The sequence below is a fragment of the Anser anser genome (genome assembly GCF_964211835.1).
Source record: "Anser anser genome assembly, chromosome: 6".
Lineage (NCBI taxonomy): Eukaryota > Metazoa > Chordata > Aves > Anseriformes > Anatidae > Anser > Anser anser.
This window is the reverse complement of record NC_139726.1, coordinates 36,879,787-36,901,762: the sequence shown is the minus strand read 5'-3', so window position 1 is coordinate 36,901,762 and position 21,976 is coordinate 36,879,787. Positions and strand designations below refer to the sequence as shown.

The following is a 21,976-nucleotide window of genomic DNA, read 5'->3' as shown; positions in this document are numbered from 1 at the left end:
TTGAAACACATACTCTGACGTAACGAGGAGACGTCAATCTGCAGCTCAGCAGAGACACAGTTGGCACCAATTTCTTTTCTGAAGGTAGTATGAAAATGCAAGAGCAAAAGGTGGGGGAAGGCAAGGGCAGGGGGAAGAGCCATATGTGAGAGAGCATGGGGCAAGCTTGGGGAAGCTTGAAACTAATGCATGATCCAGAGAAGGATATGTTAGAGAGAGGGGGAAGTACCTAGTGATCGGTACTCCTGGCTGCTGAAATCCCCATGGTGGTGAACACTTTATCTCTGTTTCAAATGCCTAACCTTCATTCTCTCAACCAGACGTAATTCACCTTAAGTTCAGAGCTTTAGCCTAACTGCTGACACCAATAATGCACAGACCAATCACTGAAAGCCAGATGTATAAAATAATACACGTGAATAAGAAATTTATGGATTTATATTTATGATCCATCTTTTCTACCTTCTTTCTCTTCCAAATACACATACATATCTCAAAAATGGAGTCATAAAACCTTAGCTTAAAGTTGTATTCATTAGCCTATTCAAATAAAATACACTATTACATAATCTATTGATGTCTGCAGTTTATTTTTCACTAGTTCATACTGCAGTCAGGTCGTGGTTTCCCCCCAACACCTCCTATAAACATGCATGCACACCCCCACGCCCACACATGCACTTGTACTGAATTTACCGGGTGATTTTTTTCATTCCCCTGCAGAGCAGAGCGACAAAAACAGTGCCCTCATTAAACAGGAAATGTTGGCGTTGCAGGCTATGCTCAATACGTTAGACTACAAGAGAAAGGTTAGTGACATCTTTTGTCATCTGTGCTGTGGTTCTTTTGCTTTCTCCCCTTATTCACATGCTGAATACTGAAATGCATATGTGCGCCTTTTTGAATTCTCCTTTCAAAAGAGCAGGCAAAGAGCATATGAGTTGCAAATGCACCAAAGGCTTTCTGAGGGTGATTTTGACTAGCAGGTAAGAAATCGGCAATTAAGCAACAGCCTCATCAGGGCTGTGCTTCTGCACACCTTAGAGGAAAGGGGAGGACTTCAAAGGACCTCCTGTGTGCCCTTTTGAATGGTTAACTTAGTTGACAGTCTACAGCTTTTAGAGTAAATAAATGTTATTTGAAGTAAATGTAGTCTAATAATCACAAAAACAAAACAAAAACAAAAAAAATCCACAAATGATACCTAGCTCTGTTCAGCAAAAGACTTGTAAATAAGACTGCTTCTTGACCGCTTAGCTAGGACAGAAAGCCACATGGTCAGGCAGTTGGAGTCCACCTGCTTTTACAGTTTTTACAAGCAAAAAGAAAGCCTGTGAATTGGGTATGATGCAAAACAGGAGAACAACTTTTTGATCTTGACAGTGCTTGTAAACGTCAACTGCTTGGAGGTGTTATGCTCACAATGAATGCAACAACCTTCCCTCCCACCCCCAAAAAGAGAAGATTTACTGAGGAAGAGTTCATTGATATTCAGGATTAGTTTCAAGTGCAATGGGTGATGAATCCAGACACCTCTGGGCCAAAGAGCCCTAAGGTGGTAGGACTAAATATAGCTGATTCCAAAATAATTCCAAAAATGCAGTCAGCGCTGTATGACAGCTGCTGAATTCTGTGACACCTTTCCTATGCCGCAGGAAGTACTCAGTAAAATTGGCCGCGTGATTCACGAAATCGACGTGCTCATGAGCAACATGCTGACCGAGGAGCTGCTAGACTGGAAGAGACGGCAGCAGATCGCCTGCATCGGGGGTCCTCTCCACGGGGGGCTCGATCAGCTCCAGAACTGGTAAGCCCGCACTGAGCTTGTGTTTCCACTGAAAACCACAGGAAGTCTGCTGCTTGACAGCAAGCCCCACGCGCGCACACTGATCATTCCTTCAGATCGGCTGCCTTGCTACCTTGCGACATCAGCACATCCACAAGCAGCTGTACAAGTAAATAACTAAAAACACAATTTACTTTGGTGGACAACGTTTGCTATTAGAACAAATGACGTTAGAGCCAACTGCTGAGCCTGAGCCACTGCAGTTGGTCATTTTTTATTTTGACGGTTGTTGCAGATACATGATGCATATTCCCCAGGGAGTTTTGCTTGAGTAAGAACTAAGCTGAATGAGTTTGTCACCGAGGACAGTGGGAGTTTTATCTCGGCAGGAGCTGGGTAGACACACTTTATGCTTTGACTCACTTGGTGCATCATTCCTCCAAACGTAAAACTGCACAGGAATTGAATGGCAGAAGTACGCCCCATGGTGGTAATAAACGAGGCTCTAAAGGAGGCTCCAAATAAAAACTGTGCTAGATTTAAAAGATAATGCAGCCAGGGAACGTCAATGTCCTGACCATTTCTCTCCTATTTAACTTCTCTTTTGGAAACTGTGAAATAAAGAACAAGAAAAAAAGGGGGATAACCAATAATTTTATTTTTTTTTTTAATATTTGAAGAAAAAAGTGCTGTTTTTTTTCCTTTTTTTCCACTTTTTTTCCCGATGAAGTATCATTTTTTCCCTCCAATGAGCACATTAAAAACTTCTAAAAACATGACTTTAATACATACATACCCTATTAAACTATGTTTGGATTTGATTTTCCTTGGCATAGTTTTTGCATTTCTGAGAAATGCACCTCCTTAGTCTTGGTAACTTGTTCATTTTATATAAATGTTACCTTTTAAAGAGTACGCTTTGAAAAGCAACTGTGCTGTAGGCAAGAATAAACCCGACAGAAGTGCCCTGCGTATAAAACATCAGGACAGTGTATATATTTCTTCTAAATTATCACAGCCAGCGTTGCGTTGTTGTTGATGAAATCTCTTGGGAGATATTTACCTTTGAAAATAAAGTAGGAAATTTTGTCTGATGTATTTATATACTGCTGTAAACAAAAGATGAACAGACTTTAGTTTGTATAAAGCTAGAAAGCACTAATCTGCACCAATTCTGATTTCCCTAAGAAAGAATTATGTTCCAATAACTGGTTTATGTAGAAGACTGCAAACTAATCTGTTGCCTCGCTGTAGTTTTACACTGTTGGCAGAGAGTCTGTTTCAAGTTAGAAGGCAACTAGAAAAACTGGATGAACTATTGACCAGACTGACTTACGACGGGGATCCTATCCCAGTGCAAAGACCTCAGCTGCTGGAAAAAGTCAATTTCCTGCTCTACAACCTTTTCCGGAAGTGCGTAAGCTATTGTAAATTCCCATTGCTTTGCTTGCACTGACACAAGTTTATGGGCAACAATGAAACCATACTGGTAAAAAGAAAAGGGAAAAATGGCTGAGTCTGCAAGGATCTTGAAGACTGAGTTTTCAGTGTAAAGAGTATGTACAGCTGTCATCAAAACTCACAGAAGCTGAAGGTATCAGGCAGCTTCTTGTTTATTGCACTTAAGGTTTTGTGGTCAAATTCTGACTCTAAGAGAACACACAAAACCCACTTATTTTAGTCATGTACATACTGCTGAGAAGTTTTTGTAGTAAAGTAACAGGTACCAATTTGTGCCTTGTCTTTTTTTCTTCCCCACCAAGGCATTCTATAAGTCTGACTTTTTTCTCTCCTAAATTTACCCCTCTATTCATATATAAAATCATCACATATATTTATATTAGTATATAAAATCATCATTCCTTTTCTCTTTTGTATTGGCTACACAAGGAGATAAACCACAAGCAGCTATTCTGTTAGCTGCCTCTGAAAGCAAAGCATGGTTAACTGTTTTAAAAAAAATGGAAAGACCAAAAAAAAGAGAATGATTATTTAATTTCATTGAAACCAGCTGAGTGTACTTTTAGTTCGTTTTATGGTTCTGATAAAAGTCCACATCGTCCAACTGATACTTTAGGCCTACAGAATTTGATTTTGGTTTGGTTTCTAATGTATTCCAAGTATCTGTTTCCTGTGGGAACAATTCAACTCTAAGTTAGACCACTAGATCATTTGGAGAACTTAGGGTGGGAATACACGCCACCCGCTTCAGCAGAGAAATAAGCCTAAGAGATAACAGCACTATCCCTTCCCCTCCCCCCCATTATTACCATTTATTTATGCGTATTCCTATCAATTTATTTGTTTCATTTCTTTTCACCCTAGTTCGTTTGTGGTGGAAAGGCAGCCCTGCATGCCAACACACCCCCAGAGGCCAATGGTTCTTAAAACGCTAATACAGTTCACTGTTAAATTAAGGTAAGGAAAGGAAGTCTGACATAAATTCTTCCCTTTGTACGCTGTATTTTATCCTAGGAGTCCATTTCAGGATCTAAAAAGCAAAGCAGAACGACATCTGTGCCAGTCAGGCTAAGACTCTTTTGACTCCAGGGAGGGTTTTCTTGAACAGGGGTCTAAAGGCCACAGAACCTGCCACTTGTAATAAGTGACAATGAAGAGCAAACCAGTGGAAGGAAGACAGGCAGGCTGTGGCCAAAAGCCAGCACCTTCAGGATTCTGTATGTATTGGATTGCTGTCTTAATGACTTTGCAAACTAAGCGAGTGGTGATCCACATCATGTAAGCCAAGATCAGAATACACAGAGCCAACCTAGCACATAAGAGGGAGAAGCTTCTGTAGTTTGGGAGGTAATTGGTGTATCAATGACAGAAGTTATTTCTCTCCCACTAGCTCCTTGCCTGACTTTGTGAAAAGAGGTAAGATCGGAAAGGATCTCGCATCTCATTTCCGTCTAGCAGCAAAAAGAAGGCAGGGAAGGGGGCAGGGTGGGCAGGAATGGAAGGAGTAGGTGGAAGAAAGTGGAGGGTAGTTGCAGATTACACAAATCCATCTCTAATCTTTGATGTCTTTCTACTCATTCCCTCAAACACATACTAACTTTTCCACATACTTTCAGGGAGACTAAGACTTTTGCCACTTGAAAAAAACTCATCCATTCTTTCACATATAGGAGCCTGCAAATTGTGATATAACCCTAGGTGCTTAATCTGTTTTCAGATTATAATAATTTCAGATACAGTGGTGTGGAGCTACTGGTCTCTAATATTTTCTGGTGTTGAATTTATTTGTTAAAATTTTTGGTTTAGAATATTCACTTTTACATTTTCTGTTTTGAAGGTTGCTAATTAAATTACCAGAGCTGAACTACCAGATCAGAGTGAAAGCAACTATCGACAAGTAAGAAACTTTAAACTGAGTATATTAGACAACTTGCTTTCTACAGAAACATAGGTTTTTCAGTTGCTACTCTATCTGCTTTAAAGTCTGTTTTAAAAAGGGAAAAAAAAAGAACAGCTAAAACATCAGGGTGGTGCTTTTTTATGTGGAAGATTTCTTTGTGTTTTTAAAAGAAAGCTGCTATTTTTAATTGCTATATTGAAATTGGAGACAGAAAGTTCATTTAACATCTGCTTCGTGTCTTAAATAAAATTCATCAGTTATAAATAGTGGCATCACATGAAAACTTTCAAACTATATTGCATTTATGGTTTAGCATCTCTGCTTATGCTAATATCTCCACCATTGTCTATGCAGCTGCTCCAAGTAGTACACAAAGTTTGAGCTTGGAAAGCTGGTGCTGTAATTAGTACATATGGCAGCTTGGAGAGTTTTACCTCTGCCTGAAATTAAGGCTGTTAAGTGAACTCCTCCTTCCTAATGGGTTTGGTACTCCTTCATGCTCCCATTATTTCTTACAGCAATCCCACATGAACAGAAACCCCTGCTCCTTCTGTTGGTCGTAATTTCCTGAGCAAAAGGCATCTCAGAGCCTGTCTATGCTATACTTGTGAAAACAGCGTTAACTCTGCCTCTAGTATTTCTATTTGAGTTGATTTGTCTTCTCAGCAGGATTTATTATTTTCAGTACAATGCAATAGTCCTGACTGCAGAGTAAGCTTGGTTACAGATAGGTCAGGGCCCTCTAGCATGACAAAACATGAGGCAGAAGACGTGCTGTCAGGGTACGATTTCAAAATCAGCAAAGCTGATCCAAGCCCTCACTGCTCACCATCCCCTCCCAGCCACAGGCGCCTACTACCCGCCTAGTTCTAGCTGCTGTGCTTCTTTTAGCCCCCTAAAAAGCACTCTGCTCACGCTGATACATGGCATAGGCACTGGCACAAAAGAAGGAGGGAAAACACCCGGTGGGGAAGCAGCAGGAGAGAAGACAACTGTTTCTCTCAAAAGCTGTGTACCGTCCCATTTGCTGCGTACACATACCCCTAGTATGCTGTGACCTATCTGTACAGGCTTCTATTGTCCCAGAACACACTCATGGAGGCAATTAGAGAGCTCAGCAGCTTCCAGTATCCACTTACGGCAGAAAAAAGCTAGATATAATACACTGCTTGCATCTGGACAGATGAAATTTCAGTTACTGTTTTCAAAAATGTGCAGTTGTATTGGTAATATGTATTAAGTTTAGCAGACGAGGCAAAACCTACTGCTTCAAGATATGTTTTCTTGGTGCAAGCATGACTTACACATTTACTGATTCGACATCTGTTTCCTCCCCACCCCTCTTCTATTTTAGGAATGTTTCAACTGTCAGGTAAGAAAATAAAATTTTCTTAAATTTAGATTTCTTAAATTATCCAATATGATGTTATCTGAGTACGTAAGCGTAATGTCCTCCATAGTAATCGTAGATTCGTTCTGTGTGGAACGCATGTGAAAGCTATGAACATGGATGAATCTGCAAATGGAAGTCTGTCGGTAGAATTTCGACATTTGGTAAGTTTGACTGCTCTTCTCTCATCATGCACCTCTGGTAAAGAAATAAGATTATTTTAAAACTATGCAAGGAGAACTGTAGTATTGTCACTCATTTTCTTCTTCCTTATACAGACAGTTTACTCCTAGAACCCCTTTATCCGATTCCATACTGCTCTAAAATGAGATTACATATTTTCACAGAAAATAAAAAGCAAACCCTATTTAATGCCAGAAAAGGAAAAGACTAATCTTGCTGAATTACAGAGCTCCTCAGAAATTGATTAAAAAACACACCAATTGATTGAATTGAATGCTTTAGATTTGATTGAAATTAATGCTTGAGACAACTGTCTTTTAAGAGACTATAGAACTGCTTCTATAACACACATGCAGTGTTTCATTGTAGTTTTGCAAAACGAGCTGGAGACTGATGGTCTTTACTTCTTTTTTTTTATTATACACTCTGCAAGCACCCTAATTAACACTTTGTTACATTTACTCTATTGTAATAAAGTTAGTTGCTTAAAAATTCTTTTAAAATATCTATGAAAAGACTATTCAGTGAATGGACTTCTCAAGGCATTGCGTCAGAACCTTCATTAGAGTGTACTTGTATATTCTAAATAAATCCTTATTATGCTAAGAGCATCGTGGTTACAAATAGCATTCTTTATGTACTCTTCTGTAGTTTCTCTGCCACATGAATTCTGTTTTGCTTTATACAGCAACCAAAAGAAATGAAATCAAGTGCTGGAAGCAAAGGAAATGAGGTTTGTGGATTTATTTTAGATGGTATTTTTGATTACTCTCAGAAGTATTTCAGACTGGATTTTATTTAAATCAAACAGCAACCATATGTAAGTAAATTAGATTTTGAAATATATACTCTCCTTATAAGTATAGAACCCAATAATCATATGATTGTGTAAGCATAAAGAAAACTTTTCAGAAGTACTCAGAAATTTTAATTACATGCCTCTAATTTATGTATTAAAAAGTTACAGTAGAAGGTAGGAAGTAAAAATCTAAACACATCTGGGGAGGCTTTGTTGCTGCCTTTCAGTACTTAGAGGGGGCTTACAGAAATGATGGAGAGTGACTTTTTACATGGGCAGATAATAACAGGACAAGGGAAAACTGTTTTAAAATGAAAGAGGGGACATTCAGATCAGAAGTCAGGAAGAAATTCTTTACTCAGGGGGTGCTGAGGCACTGGCCCAGGCTGCCCAGAGCAGCTGTGGATGTCCCATCCCTGGAAATGGTCAAGGCCAGGTTGGATGGGGCTTGGAGCAACTTGGTGGGGTGGGAGATGTCCCTGCCCATGGCAGGGGGTGGAACTGGGTGAGCTTTAAGGGTCTTGGGGTCTTCCAACCTAAGCCATTCTGCAAATCTATGTGTGTTCCCCTGTAAGGCCTTCTCTTTGGCCAAGCACTGACATTTTGCAAAATAAGCTTTTAGAGGGTTTTCTGTTCGTTTTGAGCACAAGAACAGTAACTTTACGCGTACCTTCCGCCGGCCAAGCGCCCAGCCGCAGTCAGGGTCTAGCTGCCCCCGCCGCCTCAGCCAGGCCCGCGCGGCTGGCAGCTGGCCGTGGTGACCTGAACCCAGTCGTGCGTCGCCATCCTGCGGCGACACGGCGCTACGACACACGAGGCTTCAGGAACAGCCGGCACCCTGCAGCGGTCAGGGCACACAGGGATCACCCTGACGGAGGGCAGCAGCCACTGCAAGCGACTGCTGCCCAGCAGAGGCGCCTAAAACCTGAGCGCTCTTGCGGGAGCGCCCAGCCCAACCCAACTTCCAGCCCAGCCCAGCTCCGCAGCCCAAACACATGTTCCCATACAAGCACTAAACTTAGTACAAGCTGTCCGAGTGCAAAATACAGGTGTGATCAGCATGGAAAACTAGCTGAAAACCTAAGGCAGAAGATACCTGAGCGTGCACCGCACCGTTTCTGAATGGAATAGTTTACAACTCGATTAGCAAGACTGAAACTCAAAGCTCGCTTCCCAATTGCTGTGCTACTTACAAAGTCATTTGCATCAAGACAAACAAACGCAGAAATGTAGGCGTAAAAATGTTAGTGTTCTACTTTTGGTAGCGTTTTACTCCCACTTTCACGTATTGTGCCTTTATAACCATATAAAATACAGGGCTGTGGTGAATTAGGACATCTGAGCTGTGACACAGTTCACTGCTAACTGGTTTCCACAAATAGAGCTTCTCCTTGGTCAAAGCACAACCTGAAATCATTAACATAAAAGTTTTTCACTTAGCAGCCATAATAATTAAGAAACTTGGTTCATTACAGAATGCTTAGTAAGCTAAGAGTACAGTTGATAAGTATGACTTGTACTGGGAGGGAAAAAAAAGAAAACTGGAAGCTCTCTATATTTAAGGTTTGTCCTTTCATGTAGAAACACCTTTTTACCTAGAGTTTTTTTTTCCTCTCTCAAAAATTTAAGATTTTTCAAAATCATAACAGGGCAGGAGAGGAATGGGGAGTTTAACCAACCTTTTTCAACTTTTTGAGTTCGACTGTTCTACCTGTATTAAAATATTTGAGTTCATTTGGTGGATGAGTATTTCATTTAAAAGCAGTCAGCTCTAAACTGGATTTTTCTTTACAAGGCACATTTATTATCCAGGTGCCAGAGCATCTCGTGGTCTCAACCTCTCATTTATACATAATGTTTCATTACAGCATCCTGTACATGTCCTGAAGGAGGGGATTCATGGGAAAGATAAGGCCACGACGTACTTTCCCAAGGAACAATTTTGTTTTACATGGGCTCAAAGTGGAGTATTGCAGTAAATGGAATGGAAGTGTTTTGATCCAGAAACACAAAGATTTTGTTTCCTTTTTTAAGTCTGACAAAATCAAATATCTGAAGGGGGAAGTGGGGGGAGAACACCACAGGAGAAAGTGCAAAAAGATTTTTATATTTTGACTTGTACTGATGGAAACTTATTTTGAAAGATCTGTTTCCCAGGGGGCAGAGATTTGGATGTTTACAGAGCTATGCTCATTTGTAATCAAAACAAAATGCTTGTATGACAAACTAATCAACTATGACAAACAGATATTCTTTTTTCCCCCCGAGAAATGTAGTAGGGTTTTTGTTTGTTTCTTTTTGTATACCAGATTTACTTTGGATTAATGATTTAGGCCTCCATTTGTTCGACTAGTACCATCTGAGTGCACTTAAACGAAAAAACTGTGTTCTAGGATGGGGGCCTATTGCACACAAAGACATGGCTCCTATAACTGCTTTTTCTTGTGTGGCTTGTTTCTTGACATTTAACATCTGTGTTTAAATTGGAACTGTCAATCAGTGTAGAGACTTTAGGAAAAGTGGGAGATGACCTCTACCAGATAAAAAAACTTAGATTTGTGTGTGCAACACTGTGCTTAAAAGCAATATTTTTAAACAACTTAAAAGCAAAAGTTAAAAATTTTAATATATTCCTTTAACAATGTCTAGGGTTGCTGGATTTTTTAGGGGGGGTGTTGTGTTTTTTTTTTTTTTTTTTTAAGATTCGTCTAAAAAAAAAAGAACAGAGTTCTGGACTAGTTTGGTATCACAGTTTAACAAAGGATTTCCTTCTTTTCCTTTCTCTACTTATAAATTTGATACATTTTCTTGCAGTATTATGTAATCTCAGCAGTTTGCCAAGACAGCGTTAAATACCAAGCATGCATTTGCGGTTTTATAATTTACTTATTCCCTCAGGGCCCTCACATGGTGACTGAGGAGCTGCACTCCATCAGCTTTGAAACACAGGTCTGCCTGTATGGACTGACTATAAATTTGGAAGTGAGTATTCTTGACAGATTTTCTGTGGCAAGAACAAAAATCACTTTCCATTTGCTGCATATGAACAACTGCATTGGGCCAGACCACAGGTACATGCATCCTAGGTGCTGTCTTCAGCAATAAGCATAAGCAGATGCAAGATATCCAGCACTTCTGGACAGAGGCCTATACAGATCTACAATAACATATTAGCCATTCTATTCAGAAGCTGAATGGCTCTCATGGCAATTTTGATATGCTATGAAAGACAATATATCTTGCTATGCGAAAACTGTACAATCCATTTAAGCCAGTGACAAAATCCATACTACACTCACTAGAAGGCACATCCTTCCATTAAACAGCATAAATTAACACATTAGAGAGAGTCTACGATACCAGCTGCAAGTCGTAGGCTGAGGACATCCCTGTGTGCCTAAAATGGACCCTCAGAACCAATTCTGGTGATAACCACTACCAGAAATTGCTACTCTAGCTGCACGAAGCCACACAGTCATTCTTCTATATAGCTGTCATGCAGCTACAAGCTGAGCTTGCTGCCTAGGTCCAGCTAACCTGAGTGCTGAACACCCTCTGAAAGCCTACATCTCACCTGAAACACAGGCTAGGCAGATGTTACCAACAGCTGGTCCTGCTCCACTATGCTGGAAGAGCCAGCCTAACGAACAGTATTTGGGTTGGCAGGAGAATGAGAGGGGCCTGAAAGAAAACAAAACCTAATAGAGCACTATCATTTTCCTCAGTAGCATTTACCTACTGTGTTCGTTTTTCCCACCAGACAAGCTCTTTGCCTGTGGTGATGATTTCCAACGTCAGCCAACTGCCCAATGCATGGGCTTCTATTATTTGGTACAATCTATCAACCAACGACCCTCAGGTAAGTCTTCAGTATGCAAATACTGACTTCCTGCATTTCCATGCTTCTGCTATTTGGTTGCCAAATACATTCATTACAAAAAGGTTGTTTCCTCCTCAAATGGGCCTGATTTTCTTCGCATTCACTGCTGTCAACATCATACTCCAGTGTTATTTGCTTTACCTTTTGTTCCCAGCCCAGATATAAAACCGCATGCCTCTTAGCCTTCATTTTTGTAGGCTAAAGTAGTAATTCATAAACTAAGAAAAGGTGATCACCCTTCTCCAGAACTTTTCCACTTGGAATTGGCCATTCTTGAATGCTGATGATTAAAACTGCACACAGCACAAAATTATTCTACTATATAATTCAAAACCATTGAAATAGATATATGGTTGGATCTATAATGCAATTAAATGCTACTTTCCCTCATGCATTTTATAGGAGCTAGTGCTTTATATGGAGAAGATCTTAAGAGTCAGATAGCACCTTTCTGGTAGCCTTAATGCTGAGCAAAAGCAGAATCATTATTTCTCTGTCTCCTGCTGGCTCAGCATATTTTAGTTTCAATTGCTATTACCGCGTTTGCAGATTGTAGAACATAATATCTGCATTTATCGGATAGGCTTTACAGATATTTTCACTGCCTTAACATACATCACTATCAGAAGCATAGCCAGGTATCTTATCATCCAAGACAGGCACATTGACAGCCACTCTGAGTCTCCCCTGACATCTCTGCCAGGCAACTGAGCGGAACTTACTGGGGGGCTGCAGGTGGGATGCCCGGGGTATATTTGTCCCAATTTATTCTGCTCCCCCTATCCCTTACACCTTTAAAAATAACAATAATAATAAAAAAGCACTTCTGGACAGCGCTTAAGTGCTTACTGCTTTCTTTTAAAGCCTGTAGTGTCTTTCGTAGTTGCTAACTGGCTAACAAAGCATGAATTCTGTTACAGAATTTATCTTTCTTTAACAATCCCCCTGCTGCCACTTTAAGTCAGCTCCTAGAAGTACTGAGCTGGCAGTTTTCATCGTATGTCGGCCGTGGACTCAATTCTGAGCAGCTCAACATGCTGGCCGAGAAACTTATGGGTAAGTTTGCAGAAACATATATTTTATTTGTTTGGGGACTTATATTTGATAGTCAGGACTTTAAGCATGGCCTCCACTTCCACTGCTGACTTCAAAAATGCCACTGTAACATTGTTTTTTCTTTAAAGAAGAGCACACGTCAGCTTATTCTTACCACAAAGTGATTCAACTTCTGAACTTGTAGGCTGCTGAGCTGAAGAAAGAGGGCATCCGAGTCACATTCAACATTATTTTGTTTCCTTAGCAAGTAATTGTTATCTCTAGCATCAGAGATCAACAATCTTTTTGCTTGCTGATGGGATTTTGGCTTAGTTCGCTTTTTGTTGTTGTTCTCATGGTTGTTTTTAAAAGTACCTTTCCTTTGGGGCTTGTTTAGTTCTGGGATCCATGCTTCACTGATAAAAGCGTAGAAAAAAAGGCTCTGCATGACTGGAAGTTCAGCAAGATGAGCAAATGACCACTTCAATCTGACTGTCCTCCAGAAGGGAGAGGCCTTAGGGAAGGCTGGCAGAATGAAGAAAGCGTTATCTGTTTCTGGAGAATAAATAATTATAACATGTATTGTAACCTGCAAGAAACTCCAAATGAGGGTGTAACAATACCTCTACTGTCAGGCAAGAACTAAAGCATCTGTGTCAAAGACTGGGGACAATCTTTACTTTCTACTGCTTTCAAAGCTGGGAAGCAACAACTGGCTTTCTTTGGTAACATGCACTTTTTCTAATGCTTTCTTGGAGATTTCTTGGTTAGTGAAGTTGAAAGATGCCACTGTAAATCAGTAAGAATCATAAGAACGGAAAAAAATCATCTTAAAACATGCAAGATCAAGATAGGGTAAAGACCAAGAGAAGTAAAACTGAAAACTGAAACTGAGCGTGCATTGCAGGAACAGAGGCCCAGATGGCTTTAGGCAAAGACTCCCCCCAGGCTACCATGAGTAGCCGCTTCAAAAGGATACACAAAACTAATCTAGCAGCTGAATGCTCTCTCCATGCGCACAGTCCCTCACCAAGCCCCTCTCAATCCTTCTCCAGGTCTGGATGAGCTGTACTATTTTTCAACTATACAGATGTCAAACAATATCTGCTTAAGAACTTCAGAAATACAGACTCAATTTTATTTTATTTTATTTACTTTGCTTTTAGGGCAACAAGTCAGTTACAATGATTACCAGCTATCCTGGGCAAAGTTCTGCAAGGTACGGTTCTGAAAGTAAAGCACAGACTCTGCTTTAACACCTGCACACCTAACTGTCCCACTGATCCCAGCGATGAGATTCCCACTTGCCATTTGTGGGACTTCTAGTCCAGCACAATCAAATTAATTCTAGAAGTTTAACAATGAAAAGAGTATTTCCTGAAATTTAAAGCTGGGACTTGATTTATCTTTATTTAGATCTATTTAGACACATTGCTGCAAATACCAGAAACTGTCATTATAGTGAAGAATGCCCCATATATTTCTGTAAGTGATCAATAGAGATGGGCTATCAAAGTACAGAGTAAGTTTTCATAAAGCATATAGTATGTTTTGTTCTATATGCTCAGTTGTGACCTAAATTATTTTAAGTCTGTATAATATATTCAATATACTCAGTAACTTTGATCAGGAACAAAAGCATTGAAAAAGAAAGGTAAATCCATTTTGCTCATATTAACCACATTATTTAAACACATCTAGAACTTTATGAGTAAGTTCAACTTTCTCCTCATCATTTCTCTCAAAACGTAATTTCACAATGAAAAAAATTTTGAACATGCTTTTTCTTTAAAAATGAAAGAAGAGGCACTTCCAATGCTTATCTTAAAAAAAATAATAATTGTTTTTACATTAGGTCAAAAGAAGGAGTCTCAAAGCAGCAATTCAAATTTGTGACAAACAGAAACTAGATTATTCTTAAGAATCTGAGATAGCTATATCTTCTTGATGAGGTGTAACAACACTCTCACAATGCGCTTCCTTTCACATCTGTTTTCCATTAGGAACATTTACCTGGAAAGTCTTTTACCTTTTGGGTTTGGCTTGAAGCTATACTGGACTTAATTAAAAAACACATTCTTCCTCTTTGGATTGATGGGTGAGCAACACAGAAACAGCTTGTTGTACATTGATCTCTCCCTGCTTTATCTTTTTTCTTTACTAACCTCACTTTTAGCTATACAGAAGAGAATTTGCAAAGAGTTGAATACTTCTGTCTCCCTCTTCCCATTTATAACTTTTCAAAATTCCTGCCAAAAGGGAACACCATTGAATCTTTCAGAAATGCAGCTTTTGATCTATTTATCAGTTCTGTCAGTGTACAGTCAAGTGCTGTGATGAATTTCATCACACTGCATAGTACTGTGAGCTCAATGACACACTCCACAAGTAATTCACGTGAAGCTTTTGTGATATTTTCGAGACCTTACAGCTTTTGTAACCAGGCTTTGAACACCTGCCTCAGCTCCTGTATGAAGTTTGGCCAAATGCAGCACACAGAATGAAGTCTATAATTTTTGCAAAAAGTAAAACCATGATTTCCTGTCACACTTCAGGTACGTAATGGGCTTTGTAAGCAAAGAGAAGGAACGAATTTTGCTCAAAGACAAGACACCAGGAACATTTTTATTAAGGTTTAGTGAAAGCAATCTGGGCGGAATTACCTTTACTTGGGTGGATCAGTTAGAAAATGGTAAGTACAATTAAAAATAATAATAATAATAGAGTTCAAAACCTGCAGTACACCTGTAATACAATAGCCACGGTTTCTTTGGTTTAAAAGTAAGGTTCACATGTATAATGTCTTTGTTTGGTTTTGGGCAAGACAGTAGTATCATATTTACTACAACACAAACTAAAACTCTGAAACTCTTCCTCTCAGTTCTTTAAATTAACATATATAAGCTCTTTAGGAGATGTACCTGCTTACTGCAGGCTTTAAGTTTGTTCCCAGAAAGTATAACTTGAAAGACACTAACAAAGGTAAAACCCAGGTCAGAGTAAACTGCAAAAGAAAGGCAAAAAGCGTTCCAGGTACAGATGTTGATCTAGCCACTTATCAGCCGCTACACACCTTTGTGTTTTACAGGAGAGGTAACGTTCCACTCGGTGGAGCCCTACAACAAAGGCCGCTTAGCTGCACTGCCCTTTGCCGACATACTGCGAGATTACAAAGTTATTATGGCAGACAACGTTCCCGAAAACCCTCTGAAGTATCTGTATCCAGACATTCCCAAAGATAAGGCCTTTGGCAAACACTACAGCTGTCAGCCAAATGAAGGTTGGGCTCTGTTTCTGTACTTACCCCTTCTGAAAAGCAGCTTCAGGGTCAAGAGGCAATTCAAGGAATTCGGGGAGAGGAAGAAGGGAACAGACTTCCCTTAATAAGCATCCTCAAGAGAACTGTTTTAATCCATGTCTGTCATTTAGACAGCTTCACCTTGCAAGTATAGCTGTGGTCTTAGAGGCTAAACCAACAATATTTAAAAGAAGCTAAGAAATAGATCTTGAGTTAGGATTTTTTTCCTGACCGACACATTGCAAAATTCAGTACTTGTATGTTCAAAGGAGATGAAATTGAAAAGCTCATCAGCTTCATAATTGCTTAACACTGTAGCATGCTTTCTCTTTAATTTCAAGGAATTCTGTATTTTCCAAACAGCTTGGAAGACCTGCTTTAATTCCACAACGAGACAGCAGTAATAACCCCTGGCAACTGCACTAGAAAACACAAAAAAGCTAGATAAGATTAGCTCCAAACGTGTGCTTGCTCTTGTTTGGGTTATGAGTCAGGCTGTTTTTAGATTAAGCTTACTCTCTCTCAAAAAAGCCCTGATTTTTCTACATTCCCCTGAACTTTCATTATAAAGCAACACAAGCCCATTTGAATTCAAATCCTTACATTTTTCAAAATATACTTGGAACCAGCAAATGTTTTTCCTCTTCATTTTACTGCAGTGGACTTTGCCTAATGCTCCAGTCCTCTAAAAATTATGTATGTGTTTAATTTCAAGCAAAAGACACCTCCAAAGCTGTGTCTAGAGACAGGGCTCCATGCAAGCATTTGCAGAACTGAAATCCCGAGGCTCAGAAGTACAAAGCTTTTGGAGTTACAGCACAGGCCCTTTGGCAGCCCTAACAAGATCTCGTTCATCAGCTGCTGTATTACACTTGGGGAGGGTGATGTAGGTTATTTCCCATCAAGGGAACACAGCCAATTACGTGACTAAGACCTGAACCCCAACGCTAATCTCAGGAATTTCCCTGATTTTATGGCTGCTTATTTAATCATAAACACGGTCATTTCTCTTTTAATATATTATGGTCTGCAACATAACCAATTTTAAAGAAATAATATTAGTAGGCAACTAATGTAGGCAAACTAATCTCTCTAATATTGATTTTTAGTCTCAAAGCCCTCAGATGGTGGAGTGAAAGGTTACGTTCCTTCTGTATTTATCCCAGTCTCCAAAATGTGAGTAATTTGTATTACACTTTGAATGTGATTTTCACTACACCTACATACTGTTTCAAACTTTTCCCGGACTCCCTCCCACCAGTCAAATAGTTCAGGACAGCAAGGCATTGTAAGTTTTTGTTTGGCCAAGGACTGCTAAAGACAAGGGAAGTGAAAATCTTCACTCCCAGAGTGCTTTTCCCGTGCATGGAGCAAAACATTTGTAAAAACTGAATGCAGATTTCACGGTACTCTGCTCTATATCATCTTTCACTCTCCCCTTTTTCTCCCCAGCCACCGATATTACAGGGACAGGATTAACCTCTCTCTTCCTTTGGTCCTGTTCCCTACATTTTTAAACATACACCAGGTCCTTGGCATATGCTTACAGGGCCACCAGCAAGCCTAATAAGCACAGGCTTAACTGCCTTAATTAAGCATTCAACATGAGTGATTCACCACGCTCCACAGCAATCTTCCATCAAATTGGTGGGATTTACATTACTTTTCATATCATTTTCTGTCTTTTTTTTAAAGCTTAAATGATTCTACAGATCCACATTCTCCATCAGATCTTCTTCCTATGTCTCCAAGCGTTTATGCTGTGCTGAGAGAACACCTGAGTCCCACAGTGATCGAAACTGCTGTATGTTGCAAACTTTTCCACTCCTATAGTTAATGCTAAGCAAACAGGGTGTATACAACACAGGTGCTGGTTGTAAAATGGCTGCCTGTTCCATTAGGAAAACATTCGAGCTCTTTCATCAGTTGCTGCATTACATTCTGAAATGGTGGTGCACACATTTCCTACTCGAGCAGGGATAGGATGCTGCAGATACTTGAAAGCATTGCTTCAGATGAAATTACCAAACTTATGGGCCAGTGAATCATGAGTGCCAAAATTCAGAGATCTCAGGGTTCTTGAACAAATGAAGCCCTTACATTGACAAATACAGATGGATTACAGTAATTTTGTAGATAACACAAAGGACACGACTTCCTCAGGGAAGCTGCCCTGGGAACATACACGTTTCTGATTCTGCAAACTCACACAACTCTTCAGCACTTTTGATATGTGGTGCCAAGATGATAAAATTAAAAAGCCAACTAACATTCTTAGCAGATAAAACTCATATTCATTAAGACTACAGAGGAAGATTGGTAAAATACTGTATCGATCACAGCATGGTCTGTTAAAAATATTTTCCACTTTTTCTTAATGAGTAGAAATGTTGTTCAGAACTCTGCGCTTCCAAAGATCAGTTCAGCTTTCAAACTACGAAGTCAAAATCATTGTGGCTTAGAGTGGCGCTGCTTTTTCCCCAGTGGGGATTTGTCCAGCAGAATTCTATCAGGAAACGCAGCAGTGGTTTGGCTTTAACCACTTTAAAAGAAAACATCCTTTAAAAAAAAAAACAACAACTTTTGGTTTCCTATATATTCAATGATTTATGAGCTTAAAATGGTTATGTCCTTAAAAGCCTGTCTACTCCCCTCTGAATGCCTCCCTGTAAACTCTCCTCCTCATCTACAAACAGAACAAAACAGATTCTTGGCTGTCATTGGCTGTCTGGAAGTGCAGTGAAACTTCACATACCAAGAGAGTAATTCTTTAAAAGAGACCAAGCCAAAAATCTGATCAAAAGCAAAATATTTTCCTTTGCTTCTTCAACATTTTTCTGGTAGCGCTCACAACAACCTGGTTCTTTGGCTAAAACTGAAGTAGTAGTCTGAATGAAAATTCAGGGTTAAAAGCTACCACTCCAATTTGAGATGTGTCCACACTCATCTTTCATTTGTTTTATATATATGAAAATAGTTCTGACCTTCCGAACTGCATTTGTGAATTACGCGTGTATTTGCATTTCCCTGTTTCAGGGGTGAAAAGAAAAGTTGGCCTCACTTTTGTTTATCATCACGTTCAAAAACATTTGTGGTTTCTTTTTAGCACGCACAATAATTCTCAAACCAGCTCTGTCTAGAGCTTCCAAACCAGCTGCGATCATCACCATATTCTGGGGCCATAACCACACAAAAAGTTACACGATAAGGCGGGAGAGTCAAATAAAATCACGTTGCAGTTTTTAAGGGTACTAGAGAAGTAGTTCAGTGAACTACTAGATGGTAGGTGAATTTCTGGAGGCTCTTGGTAGACGTGTGCTCAAGTTCTGCTAGAAATTAGGGCAGAAAATAGTTTTGGAATATTTTAACATTCCTGATTTCCTTTTTCCACTCTGTTTACCCTCCTAAATGAGAATGGGCATGATACGGAGTTTTTTTTCTTTATTACTACAAATTCACACAACATAATCTACCCATGTGAAGAGCTGGTACTATACTGAAGTACAGCAAGCAAGGTTATCAAAGGAGCTGGAGCAGGTTTGATTTGCAGTTGTTTTTGAATGAACAGCAGTAATTGCCTTAAGACTGATCTTTTCCTTTTTTTTTTTTTTTTTCTTCCAGCTGAGTTCACCTTACTCAACTGACTGAACTTCACATACTGGAATCTTGTGGACGCTGGATGGGTTAAAAGTCTCAAATATTTTTTTCATCATCTTTGTAAACCAACATTTCCTGGAAACCATTATAATGCTGTCCTCACTGATAAAAGGCCAAATCCTTTCTGGCTTGTAGGTCATTTGACTCCAGTTGGGTGCAGCAGGCATAAATTTTTACTTGCAGAATTACTGGCCTTAAAATTGCTGTAAATATGACAGTACAAGAACAGAACTTTTTGCTTCTGATAACAGCATATAAGGACAAATAAAGACTTTAAGGTGTTTGGAGGAATCAGTTTTTATTACGTGAAATCGTAATCATCTTTCTGTATGCCATTGGTTTAGCTTCTATTTTTAATTTAAGATTCTCATCCCTCTGAGTTCAGTTGTCCCATAGGTATCCAGGGGTTATTTTTTCCCAATGATGAACTACCTCGAGCATAGGTTTTTATCTGCCACCGCAGCAGAAGTCATGGGAGAGAGGAAGGCAAGACTAGGTAGAGAAAGGAGTTCTACGAGGTGATCAGACATAAAGCTTGTGGTGACAAAAGGCTCTGTCTTCATTTTTGCAGCTGGAAGACAGGGTTAGTAAAGTCTGCCACTGTTTTCAGGGGGAAGTAAATCTGTGTGCAGTACTTACGCTTGTATCTGAGCACTATCAGAAAGCCTACAAACTAAAAGTGCTGATCTGACACACGGGCTGGACACTACCTGGTAAATGCAGACTGGGAGGCAGTTTTAAGAAGTAATTACTGAAGAGCTGCAACATCATCTGACCCCTGGGCAATTTGTGATACATGACAATGTTACACGCCTGTTAGAAACTCACCTAATAAGCAGAACAACTGGTTTTATACTGCCTTTTTTTTTTTTGTTTCAGGCATAGATTAATGCTTGCTTGTTCGAGTTTTTTTTTTCCCCCCTCAATACTATCCCTAAAAACTGTTAATGGAATAATAAACTGGCAATTCCAAGGCCACTGTCTTTCATGTGTGTAGCCTCATTAAGATTTAATTCTTGTGTGCAGAATAAATGGTTAACACATGCAAAGTTCTTAAAATACACAATTATGTATTTGCACTTTATACTCTTCTTGAATAGGCACAAATCAGATATCCAGGGTGAAAACGTAACCCCCTGGAGTCAGTTAGACCTGGATTTCGCTTTCATTTCTCTACTTCACTCACCCTTCTACTACTCACGCTTCTACTCACCCCCTTCACCCACAGTATTGATGTTAATTAGCAACATCTGTTAGAACAGAAACAGATTATTCCATCCATCAACAAAATACTGCATTAGAATGATTTTAAATGAACAAACACCTCTCTGTAGTTGATTAATCTGAGTTGATTCAAAGCCAGCTGCAGACAGGAAGTCATATTTTCTCTCAGAAAGCATCATGTATAAATGATTTTCCAAAACAAGACAATTGTGTATATACATTTGATAAGATCTGTAATTTATATGACCAGTATGAATAAAAACAGATTTTGGCTTAAAGTCGGATACCTGCACTTTTGTGGAGTTCTTCAAGATACAAGAGAGAGTCTTCTTGCAGTAACACAGACTTACGAAACAGCAAACAACTTTGTCTTGCATAGCGTGTCTTTTTGTTCCAACCCATTTTCACCATCTTAATACAAACAAAACGGCAGATGGCTTCTGTTCATCTAAAGCTCATGAGAAATATTATAAAAGAAACAAGTCCAGACGTGGCACGAGAACGTTTCTCTCTCCTTTGTCCCTGCTCCCCGAGAAATTCAACTATTTATCTTGACTTGAACATCGGATTTTTTGTGTTGCTGAATAGGATTGTGAAACAGATTCTGGCATTAGTTTTCATTGTCCTTTAAAATACATTTTGCAAAGGGCAGGCTTAACATTTAATTGGAAGGCACTTCAACTATTTGCTGCACTGAAGAAACAAGTCATTTTGTATGAAATAAACATATGCAGGGCAAGCCTCCTTTTATAAAAGCAGTGTGAGTTTTGTCCTTCTGCCACTATGAGTAAGATTAAGGTTCTGACAAAGTAAAAGGAGGAAAAAGAGAGAAAGACGTGCTGAAAGGGTCACTCTCAGACTCTGCCAGAAGAGATGAAACATCTGCACGTGAACACTTTTACTAACCGTGCTTGTGTTTTCACTGGGTTTTGCAGCTGCAAAGCCAAAATAACAGGAAAGGAAAAAAACTGCGCTGTGCTCTGTTTTGCCGTACCGCTGTCGGCATTGCAGTTCGACGACCTCGGGCCCTGCGCGTCCCGAAGCCCTGACACGCAGGAAAGCGGGCGCGAGAGAAAGCGAACCGCCTTTATCGGGAGGGTAACGATAAAAGCCTCAGGTGGCCGAGCGCCAGGGGCGACCCCACACCGAGCCCTGGCTCCTGTACGGGCGCTGGATGCGCCTCGCGACCCGACGGCTCCGTGCCCCCCCCCCGCCCTCACGCGAGGCCCCGCCACAAGATGGCCGCCCGGGGGCGCGCGGGTGGGGCGGGGGCGCGCGCGGCCCTTTCGGTTTCGGCTGCCGGGCTCCGGCCGCTTTTCCGCGAAGTCACGTGGGGCGCCGCCTGCCCGCGCCTGCGCGCTCC

The 21,976-nt window shown here is 40.1% G+C and overlaps 2 protein-coding genes across 4 annotated transcripts in view; one reads left to right on the top strand and one right to left on the bottom strand.

Moving 5' to 3' along the window:
* The window catches only part of STAT4 (signal transducer and activator of transcription 4), a 45,592-nt gene extending 24,701 nt beyond the window's left edge, over positions 1-20,891 (top strand). For 2 of the 3 annotated variants that reach the window (XM_083842900.1, XM_083842899.1), the window contains exons 7-24: positions 724-809; positions 1,656-1,807; positions 3,041-3,199; positions 4,112-4,204; positions 5,085-5,144; positions 6,502-6,519; positions 6,608-6,701; positions 7,409-7,453; positions 10,418-10,501; positions 11,280-11,378; positions 12,320-12,455; positions 13,601-13,653; positions 14,438-14,532; positions 14,990-15,126; positions 15,523-15,714; positions 16,842-16,908; positions 17,428-17,536; positions 19,354-20,891. In XM_083842900.1, coding sequence (XP_083699026.1) covers positions 724-809; positions 1,656-1,807; positions 3,041-3,199; positions 4,112-4,204; positions 5,085-5,144; positions 6,502-6,519; positions 6,608-6,701; positions 7,409-7,453; positions 10,418-10,501; positions 11,280-11,378; positions 12,320-12,455; positions 13,601-13,653; positions 14,438-14,532; positions 14,990-15,126; positions 15,523-15,714; positions 16,842-16,908; positions 17,428-17,536; positions 19,354-19,380 — 1,706 coding nt within the window. In that variant the 3' untranslated portion in view covers positions 19,381-20,891. The remainder of the gene's footprint in view (positions 1-723; positions 810-1,655; positions 1,808-3,040; positions 3,200-4,111; positions 4,205-5,084; positions 5,145-6,501; positions 6,520-6,607; positions 6,702-7,408; positions 7,454-10,417; positions 10,502-11,279; positions 11,379-12,319; positions 12,456-13,600; positions 13,654-14,437; positions 14,533-14,989; positions 15,127-15,522; positions 15,715-16,841; positions 16,909-17,427; positions 17,537-19,353) is intronic. The other variant, XM_083842901.1, reaches the window with a different exon arrangement.
* The window catches only part of MYO1B (myosin IB), a 179,283-nt gene extending 158,237 nt beyond the window's left edge, over positions 1-21,046 (bottom strand). The window contains exon 1 of the mRNA XM_083842874.1: positions 20,901-21,046. The gene's annotated coding sequence lies outside the window, so the exon portion shown is untranslated. The remainder of the gene's footprint in view (positions 1-20,900) is intronic.
* Between the last annotated feature and the right edge of the window lie 930 nt (positions 21,047-21,976).